This window comes from Alexandromys fortis, unplaced genomic scaffold, assembly GCF_014885135.2.
Source record: "Alexandromys fortis isolate MF-2015 unplaced genomic scaffold, M_Fortis_MF-2015_v1.1 scaffold_51, whole genome shotgun sequence".
In the NCBI taxonomy this organism is placed as follows: domain Eukaryota; kingdom Metazoa; phylum Chordata; class Mammalia; order Rodentia; family Cricetidae; genus Alexandromys; species Alexandromys fortis.
The window spans coordinates 1,041,825-1,066,048 of NW_026067925.1; the positions used below are offsets into that span (position 1 = coordinate 1,041,825).

A 24,224-nucleotide genomic window follows, 5' to 3' on the forward strand; every position below is an offset into this window, starting at 1 on the left:
GGTGTCTGGACTGTGCAAACACCGGCCTTCCATGTCCACTGGTCTTCAGACGTGTGTGAGCAATGGCCTCCTGGCCAGCAACAAGGAGAGCAAGCCCCAGGTAGGCATCCACCCCTGCTGGCTCTCTCCCCCACCCTCTGTTGACTCAGCCTCGGCCCACAATCACCGCGGCTCTGCTCATCTCTGTTCTGCAACTGAGCAGATAGAAGACACAGGGACTTGGTCTCCAAGAGCTGAGAGTCTCCCTGAAGCAGCCCCCAAACCACTCTTGTGTTGCGCGACAAGAAGTCCGCCATCAGTACAGGGCCCAAATTCCTTAGCATGCCACCCAAGAACCTTCGGGTGTGGCCCCGGCCTCACCGCCTGCTCACCCTCATGGTTCAGGCACACTGAGTACACTTACCACGGCCCAGACACGGGCTTCTGCTTGCTGTGCTTCTGCGTGAGGGGAATTCTAATCCTAACTCACGGTCACGTCCATTGCCCTGACTCCCATCTGCAGCACATCACAACACTTCTGTTTAGTACACTCAATAGTGCATCCGGTTCTAAGGCTGTCTTTGTCTCTCTCTCACTCCAACCCTGAGCTCAAGGCTTAGAGCTGCATCTGCTGAGAGTGGATACAGTAAGCAGAAACTCCACTAATACTGTTCTAAGAGGGTCTCTGGGGATGTCCGAGCCCTGCATTTCCCCTGTGTTGTAACAGTATCTTACTTCTGGAGGGCAAGGCTACATACACACGGTGCTCTAGTCCGGGGTCACCGAACAAGGTGATCTGGGAAGAATACAAAGGAACAAATACAAATTGTATGGGATAATTTTAATGAAACTTGCTATTTATATATTTACAAAAAAGGAAAAAACCCAACAAAAATAGATATTACAGTTTAATAATAAAAAGTACAACTGAGCACTGTGGGCTAGAGGTGGGATACCCACCTAACGGCATGCCCACCCTAACGTCATCTGGGGGCCTGGAGAAAGGACTGTGAGAAAGACACAGGGGCTCAGCCAGAGAACCCGCTCTTCTCCCCAAGGGTTGGGGCAGTTTGGATTTGATGCTCAGTCCTTCACATCCTCTTCCTTGTCCAGCAGGTGGCTGGGTCCAGGGGTGGGGGTAGGGTGACACTAGGATCAGAGGGAGGTATGGAGCAGGATGGAAAAACAAGACGGATCCCAAGAAAGGGCAGACAAGGGTGGGCGACTGGTGAGTTAAGCAGAAGGAAGTTCCTATCATAATTCCTGGTATTAGAGAAGGGGGAGCAGACAGGAAAGGAGAGCGGGAAAGGGGAGGCAACTTGTCCATCTCTCCCTGTCTCCACTCACAGTTCCATTCCGTGTGTCAATCCCAGTCTAGGACAGACCCAGAGACAGTCCAGTGATAAATTAGTGGTTTGTTCCCAGTGGAACAACTGATCGAGGAAATGAAGTCCAAAGCTGGTAGGGAGAGCTGGAGTCTTCTTCAGTAAGACACGGATCCTGGCTCTCGGGGAGCAACGAAAAGGACATCGGCTTTGGCATTGATGCAGTAAGTGACGATGAGAGAGAAGACGAGGATGCCGAAGCCCACGATCAAGGTGATGAACTGCAAGGGTGAAAGTGTGAGCAGGAAAGAGTTCTCAGACGCCACAGTCTTAGGTAACTCAGGAAGAAACGACATCAGAATTCTGACAGTAGACTCAAGCACCAAGAACCAGCAACAACCATGGGCAGCATCTTCCCAGTGAGCAGCCCGGGCTCTCCTTAGGTGAAAAGAGCGGTGTCTGTGTTCTTTAAGTGATCTGAAGGTAGGCAGGACTCAGGCTCCAGTCCTCTTATACTTATGCTCATGACTTACTTATAACAGGGGCTCAGTAACTATTCGACTGACTCCTCCCAGCTATTCCATAAAGTAGATGCTAGGCAGGAGTGGAAGACACAACTGAACTTCTTAGACTGAACACGGCTCTCCTAAATAAGCATGCATTCACACTATCAGTGCAGAGAGGCCTTCGAAAGGGAGGCAACAGCAGACCAGGCACAGATTTGCACTGGTTTTGCTGTAAATCTGGGACAAATGAGAAACAACAGAAAGGAGCCTAACAGAACTGAGATGAGAGATAGCAAAGAAGACCTCAATGGAACTCTACTACCTCCCTCCAGCCCATTCTTACCTCAAGTTCTTTGCTGGCAATCAGGAATATCCGAGCTTGGATGTCTTTCCAGCGGCTCTCAGCCCATGTAGAATATTCTGTGGAGCCCCACTGACTTAGTTCAAAGGCAGGGGACAAGGCCCTGGCCAGTCGTACTGTGGAGCGCACACACCGGGGGAGCCGCTCTGTCTTGTTGGAATTCCAAGGGCCTTGTACCCATGAGTATTCATACAGCTGCACAAGAAGACAGGTCAGAGAGCACAGGGCCGAGGTGAGGGTCTTCTCACTCGCTCCCTGCTTCCCTATTAGCACCACATTCCAACCCACCAACTGGCTGGCACTTCATCCCACAGGTGGCCCAATTTCACTCAGGATACTGCTTCCTCAACACGCAGGTTCAAGGACTATATCCCTCTACCTTCCCATGCCCATTCCCACGTCTGCCCGGCAGATTTCCAACTCTTCCAAGGGAAAGAGGCCCCAGGACACCTCCGACACCCACCGCCACTCACATCCTTGCTTTCATTTGGGACTTTACTTGGATCCTGGCACTGCTCTCGGGTGAGGTCGGTCACCTTGCCTGTCAGATTTGCTAAGGCATACTGCACAACGTAAGTAGTGTTGGTAGGGCTGGAGACAGCGATGTAGTGTTGAAGAGGCCCATCATCTGATTTCAGGTCAAAGGGAAAGGACAATTTGGGAGGTGAGGTCAAGGTCGGCAGAAACAGAAAGAACCCAGAATTGGCAGGAACCAGAAGGGAGCAGGTTAAGAGAAAATAGCCCAGTAAGCATCAAGAAAAAGAAAGGAAAATGGGGAAAGAAAGCAGAAAGGGAAAGAAGAATAAAGATTAACCAAAACGACGCCTTTTTCTCTATACATTTTGTTGGGTAGGAATGATGTGGGAGTGATTTCTTATTAATAAAGAAACTGCCTAGGCCCATTTGGTAGGCCCACCCTTAGGTGGGCGGAGTAAACAGAACAGGATGCGGGAGAAGGAAGCTGAATCGGTGAGAGCTGGCCAATAAGAGGCTGGAACTAATGGGCCAGGCAGTGTTTAAAAGAATACAGTTTCCGTGTAATTATTTCAGGTAAACCTAGCCATGCGGGCGGCTGGGTGCCGAGGGCGCAGCCTCGCCGCTCCTGAAACTACATAGGGACCCCCTCTCAGAGCAGATGCTTACCCAAATAGGACCTTAGGTCCTGTCTGAGGATAGACTGGAACCACGAGTTGTTGGCTCTAACCAGGAACCCATAGAGCAGACGTGTAACCTAGGATTGGGACACAGAGAAGAAAAAAACGTTGTGACTTTTTTTTTAAAGATTTTTTTTTTATTTATTATGTATACACACACCAGAGGAGCACGCCAGATCTTATCATAGATGGCTGTGAGCTACTATGTGGTTGCTGGGAATTGAACTCAGGTCTCCTGGAAGAGCACCCAATGCTCTTAACCTCTGAGCCACCTCTCCAGCCCACGTTGTGACTTTTAGCAAGACCAGGGAAACAACGAGCAGAGATCAGTTATGAGACAGGACGTCTCCCGGGGTTGGGAGACAGTGGGCAGTTCACAAGGATGTAGATGAAGCCACTCAAGAGCACTCAAGTATCATCCTTGCAGGCATGAACAGGCATGCTAAATTCCCAAGTTTAGAAAGTTGGCAAGGACCACAGGGGGTGGGGGTGGCCTGTGTTAACAGAAACAGGAGGGACTAGGGGCCCATCTTTTCTTACTGTTTGGGGATCAGCCTGAATGGAGTCATTGAAGTTGGTTCCTCCTGCAAGCTCATACAATGCACGAGCCAGCACTGTGGCCACGTTTGCCAGTGCCTGCAGCGGGTGAGGAGAGGGGCTGGATGGCTCACCTGTCTCCCAGGGCTTCCGTTGGGCCATCTCTGCTGTATTTCCAATGTTCCCACCCAGCCCAGGTCAGTGCTACCTTGGCAGTGTCTGTCACAAAGTTCAGATCCTCTTCTGGGCTCTGCCACTCCGGATAGGTCACGTTAATGGTCTCAGCAGTGTCATAAATGCTCTGGTAATACCTGCCAGGAAAGTCAGCATGAGCCCTGCCATATGAAGCCAGGTCCTTGTCCCTTTCCTATCTAAATATCCTTATGTGGGAACTTGCTTGCTATCTTATTTTTCATTGTCCAGTGGGAAAAGGAAAGAGAAAATCAGGCTCCATTATTAAAAGGGTATTGGAAATGGGGAAGTAGGAATAACGGTGAGGTAAAGCAATTTAAAGCCTCTGCTGCTGGACAGAGTATAAAAAATAAGTCACACAGCCGGGCAGGGGTGGCGCACGCCTTTAATCCCAGCACTTGGGAGACAGAGACAGGCAGATCTCTGTCAGTTCGGGGCCAGCCTGGTCTACAGAATGAGTTCCAGGACAGGCTCCAAATCTGCAGTGAAACCCTGTCTTGAAAGACCAAAAAGAATAATAATAAGAAGAAGAAGAAGGAAGAAGGAAGAAGGAAGAAGAAGAAGAAGAAGAAGAAGAAGAAGAAGAAGAAGAAGAAGAAGAAGAAGAAGAAGAAGAAGAAGAAGAAGAAGAAGAAGAAAAAGCAGCAGCAGCAGGCTCTGAACACACAGGAGGCTGCCTGGCTTTTCAGAGAACTATCTCCCTGTATGAGTGTTCCCACAAATGCTCACAGTGACAGAGGGGAGGCTGTCGGGGCTAAAACCAGGGATGCTCACAGACAGACACTCTGGATCAGATCACTGTAACTGTCCCTGTGAGTGCCAAGGAAACATATTTTAAAGAGCACGCTCAGCCTTCCTTCTCAAATGCCTCTTATGTAGGTATGAACTGCTGCCCCCAAGAAAGAGCCAAGCAAGCCACATAATCAAGTGAATTATCTCTTACCCCATAGGAAAAAGAAAAGCTGATAGTGACAGTAATCTAGAACCACCACCCCCTAGAGTGAGTGAGAAAGGATCTTTGCTAGGGTCAAAGAATCAAAGTTTAAACATTTTTATTTAAAAACTCATTTGGGTTCAACGAGGCTGGAGAGAGAGAGAGAGAGAGAGAGAGAGAGAGAGAGAGAGAGAGAGAGAGACATCTAGCCTGAGTGAGAACCCCATTATCCCTGAGCTCAAGTTAGGAAAGTGTGATGACCTCTCCAGAACCAGGAGAGGTGACGGGTGCCTTCTTATCTTCAGAGGCCTCTCCTACATCAGCCACGTGCACCTACCACGTGGTGAGAACATGTTACATTTCAGAGTAAGAACACTGCTTGGGGACCCCAAATAGAACTCCTGATGAAGACCTCCGTGGCAGCCATTGGGAGCACAGGTGCCGGGAGAACCTGGGAGAAGTGGATCCACAGCAGAGGATGACTGCACGAGGGGTGCTCGAGGTTAAGGACCAGGGTTCCAGGCCTCCTGTGGACAGGCGACCGGGTGGGGCGGGAAGAGACGGCATCTTCCGCCCAGACTACAGACTAGACTGTCTCTGAGAACAAAGAAGGTGCGGGGCCAGGTGACTTACCGGTTATGGAAGGAACCAGAGTGGTCGGCCAGAACCACACCCGAGATGTTTCGAGCCCGAAGAAATCGTTGTAGAGATGATGGTGGAAGGGCCTGGGACTGATTCTGTCTCCTGAGGACAACTTCAGGGACACCAGCACCACTCTTCTCCAGAGTGACCAGGAGGTCCTCCACCTGAGGAAGGAACAGAAGCAGACTGCTGAGAGGCGAGGTGGCGGGAGGGCTCTATCAGCCTATGCTCTCCCAGATATATTCTTCAAATGCCCTGGAACCAAGACTGAATTCCCTACAGTTCCCATGGTTCTTTCTACAGTTAGGAAATTAGAGCCCAAAGATGCCTGGGTTTTCCACATTTATAGGTAAGTTCTGTCCTCAGGACTTTGCCTTATCCTCAGTGGGTGTTTCCTGTATAATTCATTGTGCAGATCTGGAGGGGGCCAATCAACAACAAAATGCCAAATATGTAAGTCATTCTCTAAGTGCTACAGGAGTCCAGAGCAGATATGACAGCAACTGAAGAGGCAACAAGAGCACTCCAAGGAGAAAAGCAGGCATACAGCTGCACTTGGTAGGACATAAGAGTCATGAATAAGCATGGAGAAAGAGGAGGGCAGAGGCAAGAGAGATGGCTCAGTGGTTAAAAGTACTTGTTGCTTTTGCTTTTGCAGGAACCCAGGTTTGATCCTCAGTACCAACACGGTGGTTCATACCTATCTGTAACTCCAGTTCTCGAAAATCTGCCCCTCTTCTGATCCTGAGCACCAGACATGCATATGGTGAATATACATGCAGGCAAATACTCATACAGATAAGATAAAATAAATCTGTAAATTCCCCCCCCCCCCAATAAAGTGGAAGGCAATTTGGGCAGGAGCCTGGTGCAGGCAGGACTCCAGCAGGCAGCTCTGACAACTGGGTCCATAGGACAGCAACACTAGAACAGAAAGAGCAAGTCACACTAGGTGGTGGTGAAGTACGCCTTAATCCCAATACTTGGGAGGCAGAGGCAGATGATCTCTGTGAGTTCGAGGACAGCCTGGTCTACAGAGTTTCAGGACAGCCAGGGCTATTATGTCTTGAAAAACAAAACAAAAAAAAAAAAAAAAGAAAGAAAGAAAAGAAAAGAAAAAGAAAGAAGAAAGGAAGAAAGGAAAAGAAGAGAAAGAAGGAACAGCCACTCACATGTCAGTAGTGATAGAATTTAGGTGCTGAATGATCACAGAGAACTACCTACTCCAGGGAACCGATGAGATACCATCGTCTCTATGATTCTTCTCACAAAGCAGTGGTGTTCAGCTTTAGCCAACACCTAATTTTATCCTTTCTCTTATCTGTTGGATTACCTGGTTCTTCACAGAGTCGTTCTTCTGAGACATGGGATCTGTGTGCATCCAGAGATCTAGGGAAGTTCTTAAGGCCACCTGGGAAGGATGCAGAGCACCATGCATTCTGTCTCCTGCTGTGACCCATGTCTGGGACACAGACATTAGGGGATGGGTGACAGCTGCAGAACAGGGTGCTTAAGTGCGAGGAAGAGGTGGAGGATAGAGGCTCACACCTGTCCCAGCTCCACAAACGAGTCGATGTTCTCGAGCCGCACGGGAAACTTGCCGTTCTCCATGTCATAGACCATTCTTGAGCTGCCAATGTAGTCAAAAGTCTCCTGAGGAGTGGAGATAGGAGAGATTCCCAAGGGATAGGGCAGTCTGAGGTCAACACAGTGGGTTGCTTTCTTGGGTTATCTTAGCCAACAGTCATCTTACAGTCATGAGATCTACCATCCCCCCGGAACCTCCCAGCTGCCTCTCACATGCATGAATCATGGGATTTTTGAGCCTAGAGGTGGGGAAAGCAGCCTTTGTACAGGCTTGAAGCAAACACCAGCTGCTACAGTTGCTTCTTGATTCTCCACCATCTCCACAGCTCTGGCTTCTACTACCGTGCACTTCAGCCAAGCTGTAACACCACAGGGATTGGACAGTAAACATGAAAGGAAGCCTCAAACGAATTTTGTTAATGGGGGAAGGAAGGGGACACATCAATTCAGGAAATCTAAGCTTCCTAAAACAGAGGATGCCAAAGGGGAAACAGAGAGATGCATGCAGAAGCTTTGGTTAACAGCTCAGGTCAGTAATTCCTCTCCCACCATTACCATCCCCTCTTCATTGCCATCTTGCCCTAGGGAAAAGCCCTTACCCCCTGGAAGAAGACAAACATCACATTGCGGGGTAGGGTGGTCACATCAGGTGCCTTGTGCAAAGCTTCAGCTGCAGCCAGCTGAGTGACAAAGGAGGCTACAGCACTTTCTGCCCCTGGGGCCACGTTCCAGAAAAAGGACCGGCTATCCAGCTGGAATAGCAGAAGACAAGACAGGGTGGTGTACTTTAAAACTGGACCGCTAGAGCCAAGTAAGCGCCTTCTCTTTGGGGCAAGTACTAGAGCCAAGGAGTCCAACAGCCCAGCTCCCTCTCCACTTAAGGCTCCCCAGTGTGCTCACTCTGAAATCAGATGTATCTAATGGGGAGCCCTGCCCATGCTGCACAGGGGCAACACTCACCCGGGTGGCAGCAACCACAACCCTGTCATCAGGTTCTAATGCCCCAGATGTATTTATAGGCTTAAGCATGCTCCATACGTTGTAGTCAGATAAGGGGTCACAGACGATTTCTGAGTAGGACACAAACAACGAGAGATCAATAGTACTAAGGGAGAAGGCAGTTGTTGAGAATGCCTTCAAGATGGCTTAGGCTCCGTCCCCATAAACTCCGAGGACCATTTTCTCCACCTTCAACAGCTCTAGCTCTGCTTCTCTGCCACCGTCCACTTCAGGTGCAGGCTGCCTCTTCTCTTCAAGATTCTCCCATCCAGTGCCTGCTGCCTGGGCCCACTCTTCCCTGGATGATCTCACCAACCTCCCCGGCTGGGCCCACCCCACTCACCGCAGTCCACCTGCATGGCTTGGCTCTCTGCCTACCTGGGTTGATGCTGAAGGTGCTCTGGATGAAGCTGCGCCGCATGCAGGTAGCGGTGCTGATGACGGCGTGCATGTGTGAGAAGAGCTGCATAGCACACAGTGGGAAGCTTGGTGCAGAGCCATTCTGACCCAGGTTGTGATCTTGATAGCACTGGAGAGGAGATGGACCCCACTGAGACTGCTAGCTGTGGAGGCCCTCTCTCGCTTTCCAGGAAGAGGAAGACCCAGCTCCATTCTGAAGCCATTCCCTTTTGGGAGACATAAGTCCCCAAGCTACAGGTGTCCTGGGATAACCATATAAGGTCAAAGAGAAAAATTCCTCAATCAGTACAAATAGCATGGACTCAACAGATTGGTTGGAGCAGATAAACTTATCCAATTCTAACTGGTGTGGTCCAAGCTTCAGCCACCACAGGGTCTTGCTACACAGTTTACTCATAATCCTGTTTCAGTTTCCCCAGCATTGACAGTACAGGAGTGTGTTACTGTGCCTGGCTTCAGAAATAAAGAATAAAAATTCAGGACAGCTTGGCCAGCAACTCATTTTGTCATTCTAAAGACAAATCTCTCAATTTATCTTAAAGTGAAGACACTGGACTAGACAGAACAAAGACATCAGAGCCGTAAACAACTCATCCGAGATGGCTCAGGGGGTAAGGGTGTTCGCTGTGCAAACATGAAGAGCTATGTTCCAATCCTAGCACCCATGTAAAATGCTGGACACAACCAAGCATGAACCCGTAACCCCAGTGATGTTGGGAGAAAAGACGAGAGGACTGCAGGAGCTTGCTGGCTGCCAGTCTAGGTTCAGCTTCCTGTCTCAAGGGAGTAAGGTGGAGAGTGATAGGGAAAGGTATCTGATGCCTTCCTCTGGCCTTTGCATATATACTCAGGTATACACATTGCATACATACACAGAGAGACAGAGAGAGAGAATCTCAGGGATTTACTGAACTCAAGCGCTCAACCCCTAGTTCAATGCTCTCTCTTTCTGTTTTTGTTTTGACCTTTATCAGACAAGCTCTCACTCCAGGCTGACCTATTCTTGCCAGTCCCTGAGATTAAGCATGAGGCATCACACCTGGTCCAAAGTTCTTTTTATGTCGTTTTTTTGTTTTTGTTTGAAACAGGGTTTCTCTGTGTAGCCCTGGCTGTCCTGGAACTAGCTCTGCAGATCAGGCTGACCTCTTTCAAGGTGTGCACTAGCAGAACAAGCCACCCACCAAACAGGACAGCAATGGGAAAAATAATCCTGTTTCTTACTGGAATCGCCAGAAGCTGGCAGAGTCAGTACCTGCTTGATGACCTTGGTTTCGTTCTCATCTTCAAGAAGAAAGATGGGAAAACTGAAGTCTTCATAAGCCAAGCCATTGCCCAGTTCATTCCACAGTGTTTGTTTGCAGTGAGCAAACTCTGACCCATAGGAGTTGGAGTAAACACCTGAGGGAGGAGGCAGGGAGGGGTACAGAGAACAGTATATTGAAGCACCAAGTATTTAGGGACCAGGAGAAGTAGGAAGGTTAGGATATCATAGGGCTGGGGCTAAGAGTACAGAAAGAGACAATGATTCTAAGAGGCAGTCATGAATCTATCACCAGCCCCATTAGATAGAAACTGCTATCAGGGAAGCCCAGGCTGGCAGATTAGGTATCTGAGCATGTGACAAGAAGGAATGGTGGAAGAGGAAGTGGGGAGGAGTCAGTTGTTGTACATAGTCCACACAGACATCTGCCCCCTGCCCCTGAGACCTGATGCTGGTGTAACATTTAGCTTTGTACAATAGAAGGTTCTCATGAGCTTCTGAGGCTCTTACCAAACCCATCATTTGGGCACTGCACACTAGGAGAGAAGCTTGAAGTCGAATTGGGCTTGGCTAGAGTCACTGCAAGACCAGCAATTCTGTTGGTTTTCCCCTTCAGCTTTTCCATTACATCCCTAGAACGGACAAGGACAGGAGAGAAGACAGGAAGGTATCAGAGAGACTAATACTCAAGACGGAAACAACTGGAGAGTTAGGGACTCAGAACTCCAACTCACTTCTTCTCTTTTGGGTCTTAACTTCTGAGTCTGGACTATGGTCCAACCTGAGTTCAGGGTTTCATTTACCTTGTCCCTGCGTGGTTTTGGACAACCCTCCTTCCCTGAAGGTCTAATTTTGAGATCAATAAGATGATTCCTTTTGATGTTACCTCTTTTCTGAATATAAACCCAGCTTCCCTTCCCACACCAGACTAGTGCAACAGAAGTTGCCACTCATCAGTACAAGGAGCAGATCTTTTCTTTCTCTACATACAGTTCCAGAATGACACATACAGTTCTTACCTGATAAAGAGCCTGCCCTCCAATAGAACCACGTATGGAGGGTTGGGGCCATCCGTCAACGCCCACTGCAGGTCCTCTTCTTTCTCCACTACATGGATAACTCCTGTATCCCCACTAATTGAAGCTGCCAGGACAGAATGGGTCAAATTAAAGCTCCAATGGTTGATAATTCTGCAGATTTTTTTTAAAAAAAACAACAACAACAGGGTCTCACTATGTAACCCTGGCTGACCTGAACTGACTGTGTAGACCAGGCTGGCCCTGAATTTGCAGTGATCCTCCTGCCTCTGTTTTCCAAGTGCTGTGATTCAAGGCCACCACATCCAGCTTCTGTAGATTTTATCTCTAAAGATGTCACAAAATATTAGGGTAAACACTGCCACTTCTAGACTTGAAGAGCTGAATTACCCCAGCTCCATTTGAAGGAGGAAAAGGAGAACAAAAGCCAAGAGGACTCATTAGAAGTCTTTCTGAATTTTTTTTAAAAGTTTGAACTTGGGTCATTAGGATTGTAGAACAAGAGCCTTCACCCTTTGGGTCTTCTTGCTGGCCTCTACAGCCCTTTTTATTAGATGTTAGAAAGACTGCACTTTTCTTTTTAACCCAATTCCAAAGATCTCACTTAACTATATAACAAGATTCTAGAACACTAGACATTTAAGTTCCAAAATCTGATTTTTCCTCCAGAAAATGCCAGACTCTCTATTGCCAGCTCAGACTTCTGGCTTTGATCTTCCTTTGAAAAGACACAGATTCTGTGGCTCAACAGCCATTCTCCAGCCTCCTTTGGGAATGTCTTTGTTTGCTCCTGGCCAGGGTTAGGTGATTTTAATCTAGAACTCTGAGCTCTCTAGAGCAGAGCTTCCCAACTTGATAGGACTGGAATGGACTGAAGACATGCTGATAATCACTGACTCATTTCTGGGAATCTAGGGTTTCAAAAGATCCTCAATTGTCCAAAAACCAGAGCAGACTCCTCATTTACCCAGGATGACCCATGAATAATACCCATTTTTATATGTTAGGATGCCAAATTCAATATTTCTATGCATCTTATGATATGACAAAGACTAGGAAGTATTGCCTCACAGAACAAATGAACCACAGTCCAGGATGTCTAGAATTTAACATGATAGCCTGAGTCTCTAGGGATTCATGTTAAGGCAACCCAGGGAAGACTAGATGTGCTATTCGAGAGTTACTTTAGACCTAGCCCTCACACAACTGTGGAGTACAATTACATCGGAAGTATTCTTTGCTTTGCTTTTTTGGCACTAGGGACTGAGTCAGAGGACTTGTGGACAACACCCACTACCAATGAGCTGCACCCCCAGCCACTGGAATTTTAGAAAGTATAAATGCTTGGGCATTATCTCAGTGCAGCCTGGATATATGTATTTTCTAAAATTATCATATATAATTCTTGGCTATTTACAGTCAGACGTAAGAACTATGCTTCTAGACCACAGCACTGAAATCGACTTGCAACTGGCAGAAGACTGGAAACCATCAAGTACTTCTCAATTGCTAACTAAACAGAACTCTTCTCCAGGGACATTTAATAAACAGTAAATACAGTGAAGAATCTACAACATTTGCCTATGCCTTATATATAGTAAATAATTAACAGGATCATAGCCATGGCAATAAAACGTAGTGGAAGAATTGCGGAGCTGGGGATCGCTTTAGTTAAGATCCAGATATTAACAAAGGTTTTAAGTAAAACAATAGAAAGGAGAAAACAGTCTCCTACTTGCTAAAGTTCTTAAAACATGAGAAAAGTCAGTGTGGTGAATTAAGAAATAAAGGTAACTGGTAACCAGCTCTAAGGAGGACAGGGAAGAGACAAACTGTGATGCTGAACTAAAGAAATCTGGACTCTCATCCAGGTCCTGACTGCAGAGTTTCAAGTAATGTGTTTGCTTTCTCTGGATCTTCAGGAAGGAACAGTTTTCTTATCCCTATTCATCTTCTACAGTGGGGATGGAGGGAAAAGTTACATGTAGCTCTCTTTGAGCACTTTAAGGATCCAATAAGTGGGTCATAATAATCAGAAAATCAAATCTAGAGCTCATTTTTTCTCCTTGGTTTCATAAGCTCCAACCCTAATTAAAAGGGTGTTGCCTGTGAAGGAATGGACTGATGTGATGAAGCAAGACTCAGAAGTAAGCAGGTTGGAAGGGAAACACGATCCTAATGAGGAAGTGGCCAGAGTCCAGCCCCTCCCTCTTCTCTCGGCACTAGCTTTGGCTTTATCTCCAGAGGTACCGCTCTGCTTCCCACGGGGCTGCCTGGAGAACATGCAGTGACTCATCTCCAAAGGAGAGTTTTTAGAGCCCTGCTTCAGGAGGATGGGGTCCTTGCAATCAGGCTCTGACAGGTCCAGTGGTCTGATTTCAGCCTACCCTGGACCTAGTTCTCCTTCATTCACAACTCAGAAGAGAAACTAAATCCAAAAACCTTAAGGCTGTCTGTAACCAATGAATCTGCTTGAGGTGTTTCCTGTATGGGCGACGTGGGACAATTAGCTTGTAGTATAGCTCACGGAAGTACAGGTAGAAAAGCATTAACTACCTCCCTGAGAAAATTCCTTACTTTCTAGTAACTGAGTTTCTTTTCAACCAAGATGGAAGAAAATCACATAAAACTGCTTGACACTTTACTCCACATCAACAACAGACGCTTATTTAAAACGTGTTTGAAGCAGGAAATGGAGGACCGTGACTACGGGATTTCAGCATTAGGAAGCCTGAGACAAGAAGATCACAAGTTCAAGACCAGTCTGGGCTATATAATTAGATACTGTCTTTAAAAACAGAAAAAGAAAAAAGGAGATACTTTAACTTTCAGCTTTATGTATCACTATCCCAGTCATTATTAAAAGGATCAACTAAAATTCAGGAAGTGATCAATTTGATAATAAAGCCAAGATCAGGCCCTGCTTATCTGCAAAAATATATCCTGACAGAGCTACTGTTCACAGAAGACTACAATCTGATGATAACAGATAGCTCAAGCCGAAAACAGCTGTAATTTTTATTTTATTTATTTTTTTTAATATGTGTAGTACCAAGAGCTAGAATTCAGGGTCTTGTGCATATTAGGCAAGCGCTCCACCACTGAGCTACCCTTCCAGCAATTTATACAGTACCGAGAGTGACAGTGTTCTCATGGTACTGTTTTGGACCGCATTTACAAAGTACAAGGATAAGTCCAAATACTTCACTTACTTCTCTTTTGGTAGATGGCATGGGCAATAGGGTCTCTACCTCAGGCTGGCTTTGGCAGCCTACCTCCTGGTTGTTATTACAGCAGTGCCACTATATGTAATGTATACGGTGCTAGGGACTTGAACCAGGACTCTGTATTTGCTAGGAAAGCACTCTACCGACTACTTCCATCCCCAGCCTTTATCTGGCATTTGTGTGTACACGTGTGCACTGTGTGCAAATGCCCGACAGAAGACAACGTCAGCTCTGTCCTTGTCTTCGGTCTTGTTTGGGGCAGGATCACAACAGACTACCTGGCCTGTGAGTTTCCACTGACTCTACTGTCTCTGCATCCTGCCTCTCTATAGGAATGCTAGGATTATAAGCAATCATATTATGCCTCTAGCTGTTTTAAAAATGTGGATTCCAGAGATTCAAATTCATGCCTAAGAACTATTTTACCTACTGAGCCATCCCCAGCCCTTAGTTGTCATAAAAAACAAATAAATAAAAATAAATATTTTTAAAAAATTATTTATGTACGTGAGTGTTTTGCCTCCATGTATGTATGTGCACATGTGTTTAGTGCCAGCGGAGGTGAGAAGCATCATCAGATTTCCTGGAACTGAAGTAATAGCTAGTTGAGAGCCACCATGTGGGTGCTGGAAACCAAAAGTCAGCCCTCTGCAAGAGCAATGAACGCTCTCTATCACTGAACCATTTCTCTGGCCACCTGCTTAGCATTTTTAATGCTTTTTCTTCAACTAGTTTACTGCCGGTGAAGAAGCTGATTTTTGGAGGCTGGGGATACTAGTTGGAGGATAGGGATTTAATCAACAGCATCACAAAACAACAAGAGAAGCTCAGACAAAGGGGTGCATATTTGCAGCCCCAGAATTATGCAGAAGGCTAAAGTCAGACTGGGGTGCACAATAAGGTTCTGCTCAAATGAAGAAAAAAAAGGCCATTTTGGCTCAAAAAAAAAAAAATCACTCAGATGTCAGAGTGATGGCTAGATTCTATAGAATATGGATTTCTTCTTCCTTAGAGAACTCTATGATAAAATAGTTAAGAGTCGCACCAGGGTTCAGGTCCTAGCACGATTTCTTATTATGATAATGGTGGGAAAGCTAAACAGTTTCTGTGAGTTTTAGTCCCACTGTTTGTACAATGTTAGTAACAGGGATTGATGTGGAGGTAAAAATATAATGCACACATTAAAAAAACATTTACTAAATTTTAGCTCTTATTATCTTGCCTGGTTTGACAGATGCTAATCACCTCCTATAGAAACACTCTGATTGGAATGCCAAAATTCCTAAGCAGGATACAAGTATTTCTGCATATCCACGATGCAAACTGAGTTATTATCGGCCACAAATACAAACTGCAATTTCAACTTACACTGGCAGCCGATCTGATGAGTGGCATTGAGCAGGCGGACACAAGGAGCTGTTTTATTTAAGGGGATGTAGATTTTCCTCTCCACTGAGTTTCCCAGACACAATCCTGGCCAGAAGATAAAAAGTATTAGGGAAAAATGAAAGATATTTGGTATTAGCCTCTATCATCATTAGCTTGGCTCATGGTAAATCATTCCCTGTCATATTTTCTAACACGGGATTAATGATCACTATTTTCACTTCTTGGTCACATTATTGGAACATAAACGTTGTATAAGAGTACCTAGCTATTAATAACTATTTAATAACTTAGGAAGTTATTAAACTCCATGATGACCAATTAACAATAAAGCTAAAAAATGATTTGTCAAAAGTCCTTGACTTGAGATGTGTCAGTGTCTGGTTGCATGGGTACAGACTTCTGCTTTTCTATCTTGTATGTATATTACCAATTAGCAAAAGACCTCTGGTGTGAGAATATAGCTTACCAAAACCAAACAAAGAAAAGCATTCAACAACAAAACCCAGCTAAGAATCTGAACAGGCCTAGGAGAAACCTTATGCCACACACCTGTTCAATCAAACATCAGATCATTTGTGTACACAGCTAGAGTATGTGGCGGCTACCGTTTCTTCCTTGAAGAAGGTCGAAAACAATGTGAATGGAGGGGACAATTTAGTCATGGTTATACACCGGAATGCTTGCATTTTAAGACTTAACTAGAAAGCCATAACCATATAAGGAAATATTTACACTTTGCTCAATTCTTAGTTGAACACACTATAAAGAATTACTGATGTGTTAGTGACTGTAATTCGTAATTGCGAAATTACTAAATGAATATTAAATCGAAAAAAATGAAAATATTCATATACATTAAACGTCTAAAAGTCCTTGACTCATTACTTCCCTCTTAACAGTTTAAAGCATCCAAGCCCAGCTTACCCTCACTTTAGTAAGTAAAGGAAATAAGGAACACATATTTAGTATACAACCATCAACAGGAGGAAATGAGGGCACTCCCCCCTCCCAGGGTTGTAAAAGCTCCCACAAAACAAGACTTTTGGTCTCAAAAATACTAGCCCAGAGAAAGAAAGCAGGCTGAGCTTTTTACACCTGTCCCTTTGGGTTGTGGGTGGGGTGGCTGGGGCTTTAAAGAAAACGAGACAAGTGAATAAGGTATAAGAGAATCAGACAGGAACCTCGGGTAAGGGCTTGTGAGAACTGACCGAAACGCCGCGCCTCGGGAGATAGGAAACGAAGGTCCTGTCAAAGGGGGAACTTATGTCATGGGAACGAAAGACAAGACGGATTTACAGGGCGGGGGGGACAGAGGGGCAATGGGAACCAGAAGGGCAACGCCTGCGCTTGGCGAAGAGCCGATCCGGACGGTTCTCCTTACAGAGCAGAGCCCCGGGGTAGGGTGGCCTCACCTGCCAGTGTCATGGAAAAAGACAGAAGGAGAAGAAGACCCCGACTTCCTGGGTCAGGCCCAGAGCCGCCCCTAGTCGTAGCCATCTTGCCTCTCCGCAGGGCGGAAGCATCGGATCCCTTCCAGTCTCGTATCGGCCTCTCTAGGCTTCCGCCGGCACCGTCTCTGTAGCCCAGCGCTCCAAAGACCGGAAGTTACTGTTGCGGAGCTTCCGGGAGCCACGACCTCGGGTAGCTGACGTGGAGGCCTTGGGAAGGCAACCACAGCCGGGAGCGGCCGTAGCGGCTAATCGGACCTGGGAACCGGAGGCCTGAAGGATGCTAACCAAATTCGAGACCAAGAGCGCGCGGGTCAAAGGTAGTGAAGAAGAAGAAAAGGAGAACAACGGGGGTTAGATGTTAGGGGCGGTGCTGTCACTAAGGGAGTGAGGATGGGCGGACTCGCTGACCGAATTGGGCCCACTTGAACCGGGAGGAATACCCGAGGGAGGCGGGTTAGGTCTAGTGGAGTCTCTGCAGTCTGCACTTCTTAGTGAGTCCTGGGACTTTGATTTCCTCATAAAATGGTTCCTGCATTGAAGGAGATCCCTTAGGCCCGCTTCCTATTATTTCTATCCACCTCTTCTTAGGGCTGTGCTCCGACTTTTATCCTTTCTGTTCTTGTGGCCTTGTGACTTTTATGGTTTTTTTTGATGACCATGTTATATGGAGTACCTCTGGCGTTTGGTTCTCCACCTCTGTCACTGTAGCTTTTTTGGAGTCAGGCACTGGCTACTCCATTAGCCTGTCTGCACATCTCGATGTCCATCCAGTGCTTCCGTTGGACTCTACTGCCTATTTGCCTACAGCCCCATCAAGTCCCGAGACTGGCAAGATTGTTCGATAAATACAAGATGCTTTGTATTAGATTTGAATGTCAGACAATTTTTTGGTAATAATTTTTGAAGGACAGAGGCCTGAGATCACAGTCTTTCAGAATGTTGAAATTAGAGAAGCAGAGAATTAAGTCTACGGAAATCTGGTTAGAGATATATCTGGAATAGTTCCTAAAAATGCATTATAGTGAAGTGGTTTGGAATTTGTTCTCTGGAGTCCAGTTGTCTTGCTTAGGAATTCTGAAACATCCACTAACAAACTATATGACCCGAGTCAGCAGACTTACTATCTCTAAAGTTCTATATTCTTATTTTTAAAACTAAGGGTAATTAACATTCTTTTATAAAGAGAATTAAAATGAGAAAGTATATTGCATATGTTATGATAATGCCCGGCCAGACTCAGTAACTCAAAAACTGGAAGCTATTTAATGTGAGGTTATAGCTGAGCAGTTTCCACGTATCATGGGAAATTTGATCATGAAAGGTACCCTTGAAATTCCTACTACCATCATGGCTATGTAGAGCCTGTCTCAGTGGCAATAAAAAGAAAGACCCATCATCTCTGGTACAGTCATGGTGGCTTTAATCCTAGCACCCTGGAGCCAGATGCAGATCTATCTCTGTGAGTTGGAGGCTAGTGTGGTCTACATAGTGAGCTCCAGGCCAGTCAAAGCTGCAGTGAGACACTTCCAAAAAACGGTTCTGAGGCCAGAAAGATGGCTCCGTTAACAGGATTTACTGCTCTTGCAGAGGACTTGAGTTTGGTTCCCAGGCCCCATGTTTGGCAGCTCACAACCACCTGTAACTCCAGCTCCAGATGATCCGATCCCCTCTTCTGGACTCTGTGTACACCTGAACTCACATGTGCCCAAGCATATGTGAAAACAAACAAACAAAGAAAACCAGTTTCTGGTACTTTGAGTAGATGACCTGAGTCTTCATTTCCTCTTAGTTCTTTTCAGATGTCTTCTAGGTCAGTAGGAAGGGGTGGGGGAATGAGTACTTGAGAGTTTATGCAATCAGAGTTAAAACTGAATACTGCTCATACAGAGTTTGGTTCCCATCATCCATGTCATATGCCTCACAACTACCTATACCTCCAGCTCCATGGGATCCAGTGTCCTCTGTCCCCTTCAGGCCCCTGTACTAACGTGCACATAATCCCCACAGATACACTTCGTTAAAAATAAAAAAAAAATGTAAGTGCTAAGTTAGACGCTGTGGTTCATGTCTGTAAATCCCAGCGCATGAGAGTCTGAGGCAGGAGAATTGCTGTGCATTGGAGGCTACTTGATGAGACCTGTGCAAAAAAAGGGGGCGGGGGGAGAAGTTAACAGTATACCATAAAAATAAAAGAAACACCATGCAAAATTGGTGTCTTTGTAAACTTGCTGATTGAGCATATTTGTACAGTGTTCTTACAACTAAGCAATAACTACTGGAGTTGGATGTGGTGGCTCTCACCTGTCATCCCAGCACATGGGAGGCTAAGGCAAAAGGTTTGTTGCAAGTTTTGAGACCAGCCTAAACTACAAAGTGAGTCCCTGTTTTAAAAACCCAAACATCGCCCGGAGGTGGTGGCGGATGCCTTTAATCCCAGCACTTGGGAGGCAGAGGCAGGCGGATCTCTGTGAGTTCTAGGCCAGCCTGGTCTACAAGAGCTAGTTCCAGGACAGGCTCCAAAGCTACAGAGAAACCCTGTCAAGAAAAACTAAAAAAAAAACATTGCTGGGTGTGGTGGCACAGAGCAGGCAGAGTTTGAGGCCAGCCTAGTCTCTAGAGTGAGTTCCAGGACAGCCAGGGCTACACAAAGAAACCTTAGTACTGAAAAACTAAAACCCAAACATACCAGAGTATTAAATGTACATGTTCTAAGCCAGTGAGATGGCTTAGTGGGTAAAGGTGCCTCTTACCAAGTGATCCCCATGACCTACTTGGAAGGAGAGAGCTGATTCTCACAGACATATATCATGGCATGTGTGTATGTGGACACAAAGACATATCTACACTCTCAAATAAATGTAATGCAAACTTTTTAATGTACGCGTTCTATTTTGTAGCCATTCCATTTTCAAGTTTTTAGCCTAAAGCACTCTTAAGGCAATTGGTCTAGATTATATATAAACATATCTTCCCATGCTCAGTTTGGGAGTGTGTGTGTATGTGTGTGTATGTATGTGTGTTAGTGACTAAACCGGGCACCAGGCAAGCCACCTTTTTCCCACTGAAGTAAATCTCCAATTCCAAAATAGTTTAAAATGTGATAGACAGTGAGATGACTCAGTGGTTAAAGTTCTTACCACCAAGCCTAATGATCTAAGTTCAGTCCGCAAGGCCCTATGGTAGAAGAAGGGAATTGACACCGGCAAGGTTTTGTTGTTGTTGTTTTGTTTTTTAAGGCAATGTCTCAATATGTAGCTCATATATTACATGTATATGGATTGTCCTCAGACTTCCACACATGCACCATGGTACATGCGTGCCTACACGAGAACACACGTGCATACACACAGTAAATAAATAAATGTAATTAAAAATTTTAAGTTTGGTGCCTTTGTTCCTTACAGTTATAAAAAAAAGAATGAATTTCCATTAAGTATAAAAAGATTTATGTCATATATTTAAGTGAGAAAGGTTTGCAAAATAGCATTGTATAATTCCATGCCCATAAAATAGTAAGGCCTATGTTTATATGTAGCTGCATTAAAAACCTGGACACACTCCAAACTGTTAACAATTCTTTTCTTCTAATTTGTCCTTTTATCATCCTGGTGGAGTATCAAGGGGTAGATTTGTTTCCCTTTCTTAAATCACCAAACAACTAAACAAAACTACAAAGGTTTCAGCCATTGATCAGTAAAGAGTACAGGAAATTATTCCTTGAGGGAAGGGAAATAAACAGGGTGAGTCCTATGTTTGTTTAGTGCTTAGAGACAGATTCCAGGCAGTAGTGAAGGAAGAGAAAAGAACCCTGTAGTCTAGCAGATGAATAAGAGCTCAGCATTTGGGGCAACAAAGATGGCTAAAATGTGCTTGGAAAATACCAGAAATGACAGCACTGGAGGTCTATATGGGTTCCCTTAGGCTTTTCTTAGAGTGCTGATAGGTACATGCATGTGAGAAAAAAAATCCAAAATTTAAGAAAAAGCAATCAAGAGGTAGTTGTGGAGCTGGAGAGATGATTCAGTGGTTAAGAACACTTGGCACCCTTGCAGAGAACCCAGGTTCAGTTCTCAGCATCTCAGTAATTATGGTGGCTCATAACCATTGGTAACTCCAGTTCCAGGGGATCTGACCTCCACAGCCACCAGGCATGCATGCGATGCACATAGACACATACAGGCAAAATACTCAGCATGGGCAGTGGTGGCACACATCTTTAATCCCAGTAGGAGACAGACACAGGTGGATCTTTGTGAGTTTGAGGCCAGCCTGGTCTACAGAGAGAATTCCAGGACAGGCTCCAAAGCTACAGAGAAACCCTGTCTCAAAAAACAAAAGCAAACAAAAAAATTAAGAGATAATTCTAGAAGTTGTATATACCTATAATCTGAGCACTGGGAGGCTGAGATGGAAAGATTGTGACTTTTTAGGGTAGCCTAGACATAAGAATGAGGTCTGTCTTTTTTAAAAAAGAGAAAAAAATAGTGATAGAGGGCTCCAGAGATGGCTCAGTGGTTAAGAGCACTTGCTCTTCCAGAGGACACAAGTTCAGTTCCCAGAACCCATGCCAGGCGGCTCACAATCACCTGTAACTCCAGTTCCAGAGGATCCAACACATCTGGCCTTCATAGGTTTTCATAGGTACCTGCACTTATGTGTGCATACCCACACACAGACACATACCTACACATAATTAAAAAGAATACAGAAACAAATATTTTAAGATTTATTTATTTGTTTTTATGTATATATGAGTGTTCTATCTGCATGTACACCTTTACACCAAAAGACATCAGATCCCACTATATATGGTTGTGAGCCACTTTGTGGTTGCTGGGAATTGAACTCAGGACCTCTGGAAGAGCAGCCAGTTCTCTTAACCTCTGAGACATCTCCCCAGCCCCACAGAAACAAATTTTTGTTTTGTTTTGTTTTGTTTTTGTTTTTTCAAGACATGGTTTCTCTGTAGCTTTTGGAGCCTGTCCTGGAACTAGCTCTTGTAGAACAGGTTCACCTTGAACTCACAGAGATCCGCCTGCCTCTGCCTCCTGAGTGCTGGGATTAAAGGCGTATGCCACCACTGTCTGGCAAAAACAAATCTTAATAGTAATTTTTAAATAAAGAATGAAAAGAGAAAGCAGAAGAGTTATCCCTGTAGCTCACACAAAGGTGGAAATAGTCTGTGTTCCTATAAGACAAACAGAAAGGGTTTGTTTTGTTTTGTTTTTGTTTTGTGGGGCTGGAGAGATGGCTCAGCAGTTAAAGATTTCCTGACATTATTGAGCATCCTATAGAGACCCTCTGGTGGGTATTCCCTTAGCAGTGATTTCAAATTAGACCTAGACTATAAAGGCATCTATAGACCCACAGTAACAAAACTTTAGGTCCCATCTGTCAGCTGATTCCAGCTAAGATACACCTCAGAACAAAGCCCAGCAATGCTTAAAAAAGAAATACCTACCAATAAGATTTTTGTATTTGGTATCCAATAAAAAGCTAGCTAGGAGGTGATGGCGCACGCCTTTAATCCCAGCACTCAAGGAGACAAAGGCAGGCAAATCTGTGAGTTCCAGGACAGTCTGCTCTACAAAATAAGTTCCAGGACAGCCAGGGCCATACAAAGACACTTTAAAAATTAGGGAGAAAGCTATCAAGCATGTTGAAGGAATAGATAGATAGCCTCTGGTTAATCTAGTTGTTCCTTTTTATCAGACTTGACAAAAGAAGACAGGGACCCTGTCTCATTGTATAATTTTCTGCTTGTCTCTTTTCCCCAGGCCTAAGTTTCCATCCCAAAAGACCCTGGATCCTGACCAGTTTACACAATGGGGTCATCCAGTTATGGGACTATCGGATGTGCACTCTAATAGACAAGTTTGATGAACATGATGGTAAGTTAGTTTCTGGGGGAAAATTATAAGATTTAAGTATTGGGGCTAGAGAGGTGACTCAGAAGTGAAAAGTGAAAACTGTTCTTGCAGGACCTGAGTTCAGTTCCCTGCCCACATCAATCCAGGGCTCACAAACCACCTGGAACTCCAGCTCCAGATGATCTGATACTCTCTTTTGGCCTCCACTAGCACTTGAACACATGTGCACATGCACATACACATAATAAAAATGAATATTTTCATATTCTTTGGTTGTGAGCCTAGCCTTTAACAGCTGAGCCATCTCTCCAGCCCCAAAACGAATACTTTTAAAGGCCAAGTATTTGTCATTATATAGGATGCTTTAATCATCCCTCAAATAAGAATCTTAGTACGATAAGGATTCCCCTAAAACTAAAGAATGTGAAAGTGGAAAGAAGTAGAAACAAACAAAAGCTACAAACAAGAATTTTTTTTCTCTGTGAAACAGTCCTGGCTGTCCTAGAACTCACTCTGTAGACCAGGCTGGCCTCAAACAGAGATCAGCCTGCCTCTGCCTCCCGAGTGCTGGGATTAAATGCATGTACCACTATTGCCTAGCCTATAGAAATAAGAATCTTAAACCTGGGTGGTGGCTCACATCTTTAATCCCAGCACTTGGAGGCAGAGATAGGCAGATCTCTGAGTTCGAGGCCAGCGTGGTCTACAAGGCAAAGTCAAGGACAGCTAAGACTACTACCCAGAGAAACCCTGCCTCAAAAAAAAAAAAAAAAAAAAAAAAAGGTGGGTGGGGGGCGGGAGGAACTGGTGGGGTGGCTTAGAGGGTAAACGTGCTGCTAAGCCTGAGTTAGATGAGTTCCATCCCTGTGGCCCATATGGTGGAAGAAGAGAATTGACTCTGCAGCTTGTTTTCTGACCTCTGCATGTGCACCACATGTAGACACAAATAAAGAGGATAACATTCCTTAACATACATTGCCTGCCTTCTTCCCTAGGTCCAGTTCGAGGCATTGACTTCCATAAGCAGCAGCCCCTGTTCGTCTCTGGAGGAGATGACTATAAGATTAAGGTACAGGCCATCTGTCATGGCTGGAATAATGGCTAGGAGAGTGTGGTAAGGTTTGGGAACTAAGGAACTGAAAGACAGGAGAATTCATTTATAGAAGACTTGGACTTCTAACATTGTCCAAATTACTTATCCAACAAACACTTACTGAATACTCACTGTATATTAGAAACTTTTCTTTTGTGTGGGAATTGAAAGATAAGTTCAAAGTAACTTTTGTTCTCAAGGAGCCTTTATTCTAATACAAGAGATAAATGTACACTCAAATAATAGCATGTATAGTGTAC

General features: G+C 45.2%; 2 protein-coding genes across 2 annotated transcripts in view; one reads left to right on the forward strand and one right to left on the reverse strand.

Moving 5' to 3' along the window:
• Positions 1-805: 805 nt before the first annotated feature.
• Ncstn (nicastrin) lies at positions 806-17,126 on the reverse strand. The gene is made up of 17 exons (XM_050142792.1): positions 16,963-17,126; positions 15,530-15,634; positions 10,917-11,040; positions 10,408-10,529; positions 9,889-10,034; positions 8,595-8,745; positions 8,178-8,287; positions 7,817-7,969; positions 7,179-7,283; positions 6,964-7,041; positions 5,622-5,794; positions 4,071-4,173; positions 3,866-3,961; positions 3,315-3,402; positions 2,645-2,799; positions 2,154-2,366; positions 806-1,585 (listed from the first exon to the last, which is right to left on the reverse strand). Exons 1-17 carry the CDS (start codon positions 17,045-17,047, stop codon positions 1,463-1,465), a joined length of 2,130 nt encoding a protein of 709 aa, XP_049998749.1. The 5' UTR covers positions 17,048-17,126; the 3' UTR covers positions 806-1,462.
• Positions 17,127-17,151: 25 nt separating this feature from the next.
• Copa (COPI coat complex subunit alpha) overlaps positions 17,152-24,224 on the forward strand; it is a 46,680-nt gene continuing 39,607 nt past the window's right edge. The window contains exons 1-3 of the mRNA XM_050142790.1: positions 17,152-17,318; positions 22,779-22,892; positions 23,867-23,940. Coding sequence (XP_049998747.1) covers positions 17,279-17,318; positions 22,779-22,892; positions 23,867-23,940 — 228 coding nt within the window. The 5' untranslated portion in view covers positions 17,152-17,278. The remainder of the gene's footprint in view (positions 17,319-22,778; positions 22,893-23,866; positions 23,941-24,224) is intronic.

Bases quoted from the DNA above. Each gene is read 5' to 3' on its own strand.
- Ncstn (XM_050142792.1), bottom strand. From the start codon at position 17,047: ATGGCTACGACTAGGGGCGGCTCTGGGCCTGACCCAGGAAGTCGGGGT. The intron at 7,970-8,177 runs GTGAGTGTTGCC...CTGCTATTCCAG, and splicing joins TTGTGGTTGCTGCCACCCGG to CTGGATAGCCGGTCCTTTTT. The intron at 7,284-7,816 runs GTAAGGGCTTTT...TCCACTCCTCAG, and splicing joins TGTTTGTCTTCTTCCAGGGG to GAGACTTTTGACTACATTGG.